The sequence below is a fragment of the Tinamus guttatus genome, unplaced genomic scaffold (assembly GCF_059628265.1).
Source record: "Tinamus guttatus ecotype Peru unplaced genomic scaffold, ASM5962826v1 Tinamus_guttatus_pri_ptg000311l, whole genome shotgun sequence".
Lineage (NCBI taxonomy): Eukaryota > Metazoa > Chordata > Aves > Tinamiformes > Tinamidae > Tinamus > Tinamus guttatus.
The window spans coordinates 2641331-2654121 of NW_028288845.1; the positions used below are offsets into that span (position 1 = coordinate 2641331).

General features: G+C 35.8%; 1 protein-coding gene across 1 annotated transcript in view; it reads right to left on the minus strand.

The window, feature by feature from the left end:
- DNER (delta/notch like EGF repeat containing) overlaps window positions 1-12791 on the minus strand; it is a 106222-nt gene that overhangs the window by 20739 nt on the left and 72692 nt on the right. The window contains exons 7-8 of the mRNA XM_088528500.1: window positions 9551-9664; window positions 2963-3187 (exon numbers count right to left, since the gene is read on the minus strand). Coding sequence (XP_088384626.1) covers window positions 2963-3187; window positions 9551-9664 — 339 coding nt within the window. The remainder of the gene's footprint in view (window positions 1-2962; window positions 3188-9550; window positions 9665-12791) is intronic.

Genomic DNA, 12791 nt, shown 5'->3' on the forward strand with positions numbered 1-12791 from the left:
ATTGGTCTCTATTTCTTTTTAGACAAATGTAGTTTCAGTCACATGTTAGAATCCGCTTGAAGTTCAAAAGACACAAACACTTTGATCGCTTTCCCTGTTGTCCAGTTAGGAAGCTCCTCATCTCAGCTGCTTCTCCAGACTCTGTACAGATTCTCCTTAACCATGCTCCACCTGCGTCTACTGTGAATGGCTAGAAAAGCAGCAGGTTGATGTTTGGAAGCTGAACAAATTAACAAAATACTAACTAGGTGGTCAAAGAATAGGTTAATGCTCTCACAGTTCTCACATTCCTAGTTGCTGAGGTTTTTTTCCCTGTCTCCCTGGATTTTTTTTTTTTTTGAACCTCAAATCTGTTTCTACTTTTTACCCTGCTGGAGCCCCACTGGGTTGGGAGTGGAAAAGAATATCTGAAATTAAGGGGTAAACACTGAACTATCAAATTCTCAGCTCTAAAAATGAATTTAAACAAACAGCACCTGGCAAGTTCAACTAGCTGCAATCAAAAGTTATTTTTGTCAGACATGGAACTAACTACTAGCAGACAAGATTCTAGTTTGTTCTGTTGATAAAACAGGATATGCAGGCTATATTTACATATGATCAGGTCTGTTGGTCTTCATCTTAGTACCTAAACCTATTCGTTAGGGGTTCCTCTACTATGCAGATCAAGAGTAAAGCAACAAAACACTTCAAAAAAGAAGACTGAAAATTCGTAACATAAGACTTTTCACATTCACGACCTCAAATGTATAAAACAAACCACATGTAAATACATAGTACTCTCTCTTATATAATGCCATTCTTCAGTCCAGATAAAAACTGCCTGGACTATTCATGGAATCATCTGAAATAAAAACATTTGGAGTCACCTGAATAACTTGACATATCTTGCCATGAAAATATACCTGCCCTCTAGTTTCAGAAAAGCTGCTAGCAGAAGAAATCAGGACACTCTCTGAAAACCTGTTCATATAACGGATTTTTTTTTTAATATGGTAATACTTCTGGATGGTTAAAAAGAAGCTGTTATATGAGATTTTGATAATCTTGTTTGTGTACATTCATGTCTGCTGGATAGCAAGTGAATTCTGAAAATGCTAACGTGGTATAATCTGCCATTTCACATTCATATTTCTTCTCCTTTTATAAAAAGCTATGTGATTTAGTTACAAATCTGTCAAGCCTACAATGCAAATTTCCATTAGGTTCTGGCCATTTGTGAATACCTGTCCAAAGAAAACTGATATGTCAAGCCCTTTCCTTGTTCTCTAAATAACAGTGAATATTTTCTTGACACTTTGAAAGTGCTACTACAGTAGATTTTATTAGAGATTCTCTCTTGAAGCAAAATTTGTCCATTTCAGTGGGGAAAATTCAGCAGCAAATGCCCAAAGGGTGGTGTTTTCTGTACCAGCTAAACTCAGATCTAATAGAATCAATGCAAAGTAAACTTGGCACACTGGAAAAATTACTACCGCTCATTGAAGTGAGTTCAAAAAATTACCTTCGTTTATAGGCTTTATAAAATCTGGTCAAAACATACTTCACTACTATATTACAATCTCGATGAAGGTAATTTTGGTATATATGCACAAATTTTGTAACTGCAATGAACAACACATAGCCTTGTCTCCAATGAAAAGATCTTGGTTTCAAAATCAGAGCATTACAAAAAGAGCACACTTCAACTTGTCTAAAGATAAAGGAGTGGAAGCAGTAAGCACTGACATTTAACTCTCTTCCTCAAAATGCTAGTAATATGTTAAAATTAAAACAAACAATTATTTTTACTTACTTTTTGTCCTAAGCATCACTATCCCTAATCTAAAAAGAAAAGTATTCTAGGAACAGATTGAGGGCTTCTTTCTGGACAAGAAAAGACACTTCTTTCCAAAAGAAAAAAAAAAAAGTTTCTAATGCACAAGCCAAAGGAAAACATCTGGATGTTGAATGTAGTATATTCAGATTAGAAATCTATAAGGAGATACTTGTCTATTTTAGAACAATTTTGCAATTGCTCTGCTTCCTGCAGATCAGGAGGAATGGAAAAAGAGATGGAGAATTGTGACTGGTTTCCTAGAAGACAAGGCAAGAAACAGAGAGCTGGCAGAACACTGACTGGAACTTCCAGGAACCACATGCCCATAACAGTGTGATGCATATGAAGAGCTATTACCTATCTTTTTTCACTCCTTAGTTTAACCTTTTTACTGTGAGGATACTTTTCCCCCTTGATTTTTGCAGTTTTCAAGTTTATAGCTTCATAGGAAAATACTGTTTTTTAAAAAAGAATGCAATAATTTTTTCAAATATAAACAAAGATGATTTCATTTTCACTTTGTAAATGTTTTCATTACCACAAAATATATGGCCACATTTTACACAATCTGAAAGAAAAAAAAAAAAACTTTTTCAATGTAACCCTACACACACCATGCATTATTAAGCTACATTATCAAAATTACCATCCAACTCCCCTAGCTAACTATCAAAGAGAAATTACAGAAACACAGACAGCAGAACTAAAACCATTTGGGGCAATTCTTTTTGTTTGTTCCTTTTGTTTTTCTTTACTTCAGAACAGTCATCTTGCATTTGCCACTCCTTGCCCTATTATCAGTTTCATATTTTCCATTCTCTTTGCCAAATTTTGTAATTTCAAGGACATTGATATCCTACCTTAAATGCATTTACTCTGCAGATTATGATTTTGTAATATAGCTGTAAATATAAACCAAGCCATATGGAACTTGGTGGGTATTTTCAGTGCTTACTCCACAATTTCTGATTTTCCCAATGGAATGTGTAGTGTTCTATTATTTTTTAAACAGATAGAACATCTGATCAATGTTTTTTTATAAACTGAAAAGAAAAAATGAAGTAATTTTAAACTATATATTGCAAGTTACGTACAAGATATTTGCAATTTAAAATTTACAAAACATGTAACTGTGGTACAAACCAGGGATGCAGAGACATTTGTAGCTGGTTCCAACACTGCGACAAATGCCGTGTGCGCAAGGATTCAGAGCACAGAAGTCAATCAGCTGAGCACACACAGGTCCCGTAAATCCAGGACTACAGCTGCAGGAGAAGGCCAGTCTATCTGCATAGCAAGTCCCATTGTTCTGGCAGGGAGATGAAGCACAAGGGTCTATTTTTTCTTCACAAGAGGTTCCTAAAAACCCTAAAAGAATTAAATGATTTTGGTAAGTAAACATTTTGGCACATATACAAACTTTATAATTAAAATAAAGCCATTGGCATATCTAAAATTATACACAAAGAAATAGGTATACTTGTGAGGAAGTGTTTTTTTGGTTTTTGTTTTTTTTTAATGCAGAAAAGAATGAATATTTGAACAAATTACTGTATTCTACCTATTTGTGTTCCATACATCATACAGCGATGTACGTACATACTGTACCCTAAAACAAAACAGAAAAGCGCAATTGAATTTAGCACCCTATCAAATAAAACAGCAAATTGTTCTTTGCATTGAAGTATAATCTTTTAATGAATATTTGGGTCATTCCTGTAGATACCACTTTTCAGGCTCAACAAAACAAATATGCCTGATCACCCTTCCCTGGAATATCCCGTGTGGCAAAACAGTGTCTAAGCGCTCCATGTACTCATCACTAGGAATGACAAATTAATTCCACAACAGCCTGTTGACAAACTGAACAAACCCACACTGTATTATAACATCCCAAACAGATTTAAAAGAATTTGCAAAGACTTTCAACTATAACCACAAGGGAACTGTCCAATGAGTTCCGTGAAGCCTCTTCTCTCTCTCTGAAACTAGACACGGTCACACAATGATTCACTTTTGCTGCTTCCCCTTTGCAATAATCTTCCCTACAAAGGGACACTTGCTGGCAGATGGCTAATGTTTCAAGTGACAAAGCACTTGAAGAACATACGCAGGTTCAAAATACACTAAAACATGTTGCCCTTGTACTATCTTTGACTGCACTGTGAAATGTGTTTAGTTCATTCTGGAAGTTCAAATCTTGTGTATGAGTTAAATACCTGAAAATACGAGATCTAAACAGTGGGTACACAGCTGAATTGGTACTTCTTACTCCATATCTAAATCAGGATCAATAAAATCGTTGCAAACATAGAACATAAATCATAGATTTAAAAAGTAAAATCAGAGGTACACTGACAGAAATCAGGAAAAAATGCCGGAGAAAAAAGAAATTCAAGTTTCCATTTATCTCCAACTAAACAAGCCCTGATTTTTTCTTCAGCTGTCTAACACAAAAAGTCCTGCATCAAGGTCATTACCGGTATAACGCAGTCAGGACTAAAATGTCAATTCTATCAGTGATTTAACATACACAAAAGTTTCCAGAGGAGTAACACAAAAGGCAAAGGAGAAAAGCAGTATTAAGAAAGAACTACACTGCTCACAGAAACAACAGTATTTTTGATTCCATAAAATAGATCAGGCTAGGATTCAGGAACAGTAAGAGCAGTAAGTTAGGGTGATATTCTCCAAATATTGCTACAAACCTTCAAGATGATGGTAGAAAGCAAATGAGGAAATGTTTTCAGGGATAGGAAGGTTTCTGATAAAAGACATTTCTTAGCATGATGAGACTTTAATTACTTGCCTACTGACAGGCCAAGAGTCATGCAAAAATCAAGGAACCTAAAGATTTTCTGAGGGTTCCATAACAGCTTCTTTTTATATAGTCTGGGGGACAACAAACTTGCCTTGCTATCATGCTAGGCCTAATTCCAGGAAATACACAAATGTGAAAAGTTAGGTTTGTGAAAGCTAGGTCTGGTTAGGAAAGTTAGGTCTGGTGATTGCAAAAATCTTCAGATTTCAGATACACACATTAGTCTAGTAGTTTGCCCTCTTACAAAACTGTTTCACGAGACAAGATGTCTGATGCAATTTTGTACGAAAAAAGAAAGTCAGCACAAGGAACAAGAAATAATTAGAATGCAGTTTTAAGACTTGGACTGAAATTCCCCCTAGCTACGTTTTAAGAGATGAAGGAGAACAGAGGCTAAACTGGTTAAACCACTGAGAAGACCTTTAAAAACCGGAGCAATTTGGGAAGAGGCCAGGTAAAAGCATTAGATTAGCAGAAAATACCAGTAACTCAAAAGCCATAAAAATTTTAATTAAAAACAAAGTGTTCTTCAGGTAAATTAAAATCTATTATGGCAATACAAAGAATTCTGCATTGTATAATCATCACTAACCTTGGGAAATCTTATCTATGCAACAGCTGCGTGTCCCACTTTCACATAATCAAGATAATAAAAAGCTTTATTGTACATAAACCTAAAGAAGTTAAAAATCACATTTTCAAGATATAATATAGGAAAAGGCTTTTAGATGAACAGTGAAGCCCAGATATGGTAAAAACCCATGAGAGTTAAACTATTCCTAATCCAGGCAGCATCATTTGCTCTCTGTCAATTAAAATTCATGGAGCAAATGTGCATTTTCTAACTGCTCTTGCAAATCAACACTAACGAATCATAACGTATCATCTTCTTTAGTTGTCAAGCTGTGTATTTTTGAAGCCAGAGAAACCACAGTAAGAACATTCATAAATTTGCTGTTTTCCACTTATAAGCAGCCATTTCAGGCCACTTCTGCTCAGTGTGGTGCCTAGCTATAGCTACCTGCAGCTAGTGAAATTAAACTAGCAACAGGAAAAGAAAAGCAGTTCTGAAAAGCAAATTCTAAGTCATCCAGAAGTTAAGCTACCTAATTATAGTACTGTTTGCTCTCTGTTTTATTCTACAGAATGGCTATAAAATACATTACAGCTGGTGAGTATTTTTCAAAAATACATTAATCAGAACAAACAGATTTCTATCACTTCTATCAGTGCAGCTGCAAAAAGTAACAAAAATCCCAAGAAGTTTCATGAGCTTGGCCAGGTAGAGGCTTGCCGATTTTATCAAAGACTAATTTTTGCTTTAACACTGGATATAGTTCCTCTGAACACATCATCAGGATATTAAAACCGTACACAACAAAACTTTAGAAATATCTTGTTACAGAGGGTTAATTCTTTGACACTAAGGACTAGTCTGCTGTTTGTTTGCTATATTACAGCTTTGCTCAAAACAATATTGCACTACTAACTTTTTTCAATGGTATCTGATAAACAAACTTGTCAAATCCTCTTCAAATATCTAAAGCACTCAGAATATGAACATATTATATACATATCAATTGTTTCATTTTATCAACTTGAGAAAATTTGCATGTGTAAAGAACAGATGCATGCAACCTGCCTTTCTTCATCACAATTTTTTTCCCAATAATTTCTGCTGTATCAGTACTAAGATTGAAAATTCTGAATAAACTTATTCAGTGTTGTACAAGCTCTTCATTATACATGTGAGAGTAAAATAAAATTTCCTCTTTAAACAAGTTGAATCGATATCTTGATACATCATTTTATTTCCTAACATATTCCTGACATATTAAAAGCTAGAATACATACAAAATGGAATTGTCAAGTCAAAAATACAGTAAATTAGTTTTATTAAAGGACTCAAGACAGTAAAATTGTCTAAAGAATAATCATGAAATGTTTATATTCAAGTTAACTTTCTTTTTCAATGCCTCAGAAGCTCGACTTCCATAACTTCTTACACACTTCTTCCATAAACCACAGATCTCATTTGTGAGATATAAATGTACCATGTTCAGGTCATTTCTCATTATTTCCAACTCACACTTTTTTTTTTTTTTTTTTTTGCTGTACTTTCTATCTTCTTTTACCCTTTTCTGTCCATGCACATTATCTCCAAATTCTCCACTCTTTCACTTTCTACACACCTATGAGCTCCTAGGCTGACTTTCCCCCACTGTGCTGAATTAGCACTTCAGGAAGAAAGGCCTCTTCTCAACAAGCAATTACTATTAAGCACAGCAGGAGAAGCAAGAGCTGAGCAAGAGACTCACTTAGATTGGAAACAGATAGTACTTTTTTCAGAAATGAAAAAATTGAGAACACTTTAAAAATAGAAAATCTGCAAGTTGCTGTACCTGCAATTTTCAATTAACTATTCTTTATTTACAAAAATAACCAAATCTCATCAAAACTCAAACGAAAACTCTCAAAGTATGCCTTTGTGTGAGAGGATAATGCCTGAAAAGAAAACAGAAGAACTGGGGCAAAGGCAGTCATTAACAAATTTATACAATGCATTTTATTATAGCATCTAGAAAATCAACCCTTTCTCTCCCTCTACAAAACAACTGATTTTCTGCGGCTGTTAGCATCAGAACAATATGGGAAAGCAACAGCTGATTTCTATTTAGCCCACAGCCAGCTCCAGGGCATTAGCCTTTGCAGAGGGGGTAAATGACACTTCTGCCCGACTGTCCCCCTCCTCCATAGAGAGGACTGGTGTTGGGAGTTCAGCTCAGCTTCCCACTCCTCGCCCGAAGCAGTGGTAGTCACGTTTAGGCCTTCTGCTGAGTCGCCACGGGCCTACCCGAGAAGAGCAACTACACATGCAGGACGGCATTTGTTCCTGCAAACCTGAGAACAGTTTCCCCCAGGTGATGCTCATGTGCAAGGGATTGAGTCAGAGATGAAGTGGAGAAGGCCATCCTTTGTAGCAGAATTAACTCCAGTTCCATCCTTCCTCTGTAATATGGCTGCTCTTAGAAACATGAATGATACTTTACACAGAAAGATTCAGACAAGGGATGTAAAAAAATATGTTTATCAGTTAATGAGGTCTATGGGTAGAGAGATATTTTGAAGTTGGAAGTAATTTTTTTTCTTTTCTCTGGAAAGGTTAAAAGACACACTGCACCTTAAAACTCAGAAACCGCAGGAAACCTCAAGACCCCCAGAAGAACAGAAGCACAGGTCTGTAAGACATAGTAAGAAGAGAAGTATTGTCAAAAAAAAATTCTTAAAATACCAAGAAAATGATATGAATGTGCCCAGAGGAGGGGGAAAAAAAAAAAAAAGAGCAAAATGCTAGAAAGAAAGTATCAAAACATGCATACTTGAAGTAGAACTTAAAACCAAACCGGTAACTGAATAAACCTCCTTCTGGATCAGTGGTAAAGGAGGCAGAAGAGAGCAACCTGGGAGAGAGAGAAGGGAAGATCCACGTGCCCTGTGCTGGATCTCGTCTGAAATGCTCCGCCGGTGGCTCACCAGAGCCTGTGAGCGCGCAGGGCGGCAGCAGCTCCCTCTGCCCCGGCCCCTTCAGGCGCAGCCGCCGGCCCCCCGGGCAGGCTCCCCAGCCAACGGCAGCCCTGGCCCCACAGCGAAGCCTGGCAGCAGGCCCAGCTGGACGCCAGCCCCAGCCCTGCAGCACATCCACCAGCAGGGACCACGGACATGGCCCCTCCGCGGGACCCCAACCCATCCCTGTAGCCCAGGACCAGGCAGCATCTCCACTGATCATGAGAGAGAAGCTGAGAGAGATGGTCAGCACACTGATTAACAGATCAGCAGGAGTAATTAGGCCACAGAGAAACAAACATGTCAGTATTAAAACAATCCAAAAAATCCCAGTAGTATTTTTCCAAGCATTAAACATTGAAAAGATATTTTGCAACAGACCGTCCTTAAATTAAGATACTTGAACAGATTTCCTAAGAAAAAGGCAAGAAAACACAACAAATTACCAAATCCAACATCTAATGAGTTTCTCCATGAATTTACCTACTAGTTATATGCCAAACAATTTTCAGAATTCTCTCAAACACCAGATCTACACTGCTGTCAAAATGTCAGTGTCTGCACTTCAACATGGCTGTTAAGTGGGTCACTCATTAAAGCAAAACACTCTAAAAATACAAGGCATCAGTTTAAAGAAATTACAAATAACCTTTCATTGTTAAGCAAGTGTATATTATCAGGACAACTATCAAAGACTTGTACCCTTAGATAACAAACAAGGTGCTCAAAGAAAAAAAAATCCACAGATAAACTGAGAACAAAAATATAATTCATAATCAAGGTTCTAATCTTAATTATAAATAACTAATAGAAGACCTCATAATCGAGAGCATCTACTCCTGAAAAATGTTTTAATGAGCAATTTAGGCATCTGTCATTCCAGCCACAAAAAAGCTAAATTTTCAGCATCAGTGTCCTCATTTCACACTGATATCACAATGTTTACCAATGACAATCACTGAAAGGTCTTCATGTAGAAAAAAAAAGAGGCCAAACAGAAAGGAGCCTTTTCTCACCTTTCTGGATAACACAAAAGACAGGACATACTTGAAGGGCCTTAGACTTTCTCCTCTTCTTCAAAGGCTGTAGCCTGATCTCTACTGTAGAGATGTCAGGGGATGGGGGGAGCATTTCTGTTCAACATACATGCTAAAACACTAAGCTCTAGCCATGCCTTATGTATTACTGCTGATGATACACAGATTTCGCACCTGGAATTTTATCTACTAACAACATGTCCAAGACACAATTCTAACATATATTTCCACATAATGGAAAGACTACACTTAGTAGAGCCCAGAAAACACCAATTCATATGAGATAGCGGAAAAGTCACTGCTCTTTACCTTCTGGACACTGACAACTGAATCCATTGATATTAGATGAGCAGGTACCTCCATTCTGGCATGGCTGCTGGATGCAATGATCAATCTCTGACTGGCATAGCTCTCCAGTGTAACCTAAAAAACAGCACACAACCATTCAGAAAAAAACAAGGAAAATAATAGTACATTTAGTGATAAAATGTTATGTCATTCAAGTAGTAGTATTATTAATTTGCTTGAGTAAAATTAACCAAAAGTAAGAAACAGATGACAGGACATTCATTTTTTAATAAAATGAAATCCTTAGGAAGAACTTATACTTCGCTAGAGAAACCTAAATAAACAGTGGAAAACTCACAATGAAATGTATTTCACCAGCAACAACATTCTTACAGCATTAGTACATCAAGGCTAGAGATGGGTTCTCACAAGCAACCACATAATCAATAATGCAGCCCCTTTGGAACAGTGTTCAAATGTATTCTCAGTGTCAAGTAAAAAACCTTTAAAAAGGAGACTTTAAATAAGACTTGTCTTGCTGAATTATTTGTGCATATGCTGAATGACTATTATTTGTTCCTACTTCTGGGCTTCAGAGAGGGTGTTTATTTTAAGTGGGAGCTGTGAAGAACTGCTCAGCACAGTTGCAAAATCTGCCAAATAAGCTTCTCAAAGTTCACAAGCTACAGATTGTGTGTACTGCACTATGTGACTGTTAGTTTGCTTTGTTCCGTATGTCTGAAGTCTACAAATAATGAATATCCTTACTAAACACAACTTAAATAACTAAATACTCCAAACTTAAATTCTAATACGGCACCTTCCCCATTCTGATTTTTATTTTTTTTCCCAGAAACTGCCTTAGATGCATGACAGATGTTACATCACACACACAGGCACTTCATTTTAAAAAGATATCCCAAATAAACTTGTAAATATCATCAGCACTGTCCATGACTAACACCATAAACTACAACTAGCTAATACTGTTAATATAGTGCTATACATATGTTAACTAATAAAATGACTCCGAATAGCGATAGAGGCCAAACCTAAACTAGGATTTTGCTCATGCAGGAAAAAGATTCTTATTTTCATCAAGTGATTCTTTTTAGCACAGGTAAAATTAAAATTTATAAGTTTGCTTGTCAAGTTAATACTTATACCTGCTCAAATCTACTGATGTCCCCATAAAGTAGATCTAAACAGATTGTCATAGATGGAGTTACTATTGTGCTACTCTAGAAAAGGATCTTTAAAACTTTCCTCTCCATGCACCGTAGTGCTTTCACATTATATGGAGAGTTACAATCCTATTTTCTGCAATGTGAATACTGGAAAAAGAAATTTTATTTTATCTGGATTAATACCAGTAACTCACCTACACTCATAAGAAAAATGACTCTGAAAACACAGATCTCTACTCTTGCAAAGCAGTGACATTCTTTAATTTTAATGATCTCAAATAACCATAAAATTTACAAACACTATAACAAAGAACTACAGAAAACTGTGTCAACTAAACCTTTTCATCTATAGGCTTCATATTTTTTCAAGTATTCACATTCAGGCAATTATTTTTTATGAAATATAATACAACACTGTACGTGTTTAACTCATTTTTTCCATCTTCAAGCTGTTACCAAGTTTGTGAAAGTTAAAAATTACACTGGAATTAAATGTGTATCCAAAGGAATGTTGGCACAGAAAGAGATGAATGATGGTGGTCATTGTGGCACTCTGAAGCTTGCTAAAAGTATCATCTAACTTCCTGCTTTTGTCATAATAGTTTGAGGTAAAATTCATCAGAGTTGATATTTTATGTCAGCTCGGTGAAAACAAATATGTTTCATCATATTATTATCTAGACAGGCATGTTTTCTCCAACTAAAACATTATATGGAAATGGAATAGCAAATATGAGTGCTCTAAATTATGTATTTCTCAGCAATCCCCTAGGAAAAAAAGTATTTTCTGGTCAGATACATTCTAACAATCATTATACCTATTGAGATTTTGTGCTGTTAAAAATCAGGACAGATTTAGAATAACACAATATCTTATGCTAACATCTATTGTATGCTTATTGTTCTGAAATTCCTAAATGAAGGCATCTACAATAATTACACTTTCAATACCCATTTTATTTCATAGTTTTTTTGTATGCAAAGAAGATCTTTTAGAAACTTATATTTAAATAAAAAAGCTAGTTTCCCTGTTTTTGATACAAAGTTTGCAATGTTTGAAAAAGATGAAAACAAAACCATGCATAGAAACAGCCTGCTGAAGCTATCAATGATTAAGTGACTAATTAGAGACATCAGCAAATAAAAATGGAAGAAAAATTATTTTAAAATATTTAAAAGCTAAGCTTACACATAATGCAAGATGCTCTGTAGCCTCAACACAAGTTCAAGCAGTTAACTGCACTTGGTTTACTGAGGATTACAGAGGAATTCAACCACTCACTCATAAGCAAACTCTTCACATATGGAAACTGAGTGCTTTCATTTAATCTACTATAAGCTTTGCGTTACACCTCTGGAAGTAGGACAGTTTCTGTACAAATAAATGCTCTGAATTTTGACATAACACTATTTGTTTTTTTTTCCAGTAGTATCTGACTGAAGAAATAATTATAAGATTAACAAGGCATAAACCACAATATTTGGGGAAAATCATTTTTAAATGAAAAAAAATCCAAAAAGATATATATAGACAAAGAGACATGCCAAGTAACTGGCATGTACTTATTCACTATTTCCTTTCCACCAGTCACCTCATGGTATCAACCCAATGTTTTTTTCTACATGAGTCGACATGTCACCAAGTAAAGCAATTGAAATGCCTGTCTCTAACAGTGACTACCTTTTCAGCTCATTGGAAGCTTTTAGAAAAATGGAAAGTCCAAATTTCAAAAAAATAAGCACTTGATGATGCAGGTATCAACAGTGTTCTCAGAGCACACAGTTTTCATATTTTCTGGCTGAAATTGGGCACTTAAGCCTCTTAAGTACTTTTGAAATACTAAGTGCATATCCATAGCTTACAGCATCAAAGCCAAAATGAATTTTGCCTTAAAATGCTTTTGACCAAAGAGTATCTGCAGATCACAGATGACAACAACTCTGTTACAGGTACCTGATACAATTTTGCACTGCATGACTTTCATTGCCCAAGATGAAGCCATGTGTTTCTGAACCTGTTCCTCTTTTATTGAATGTGGAAATTTCACAGGCTTTTGATACCATATTCCAGTCCA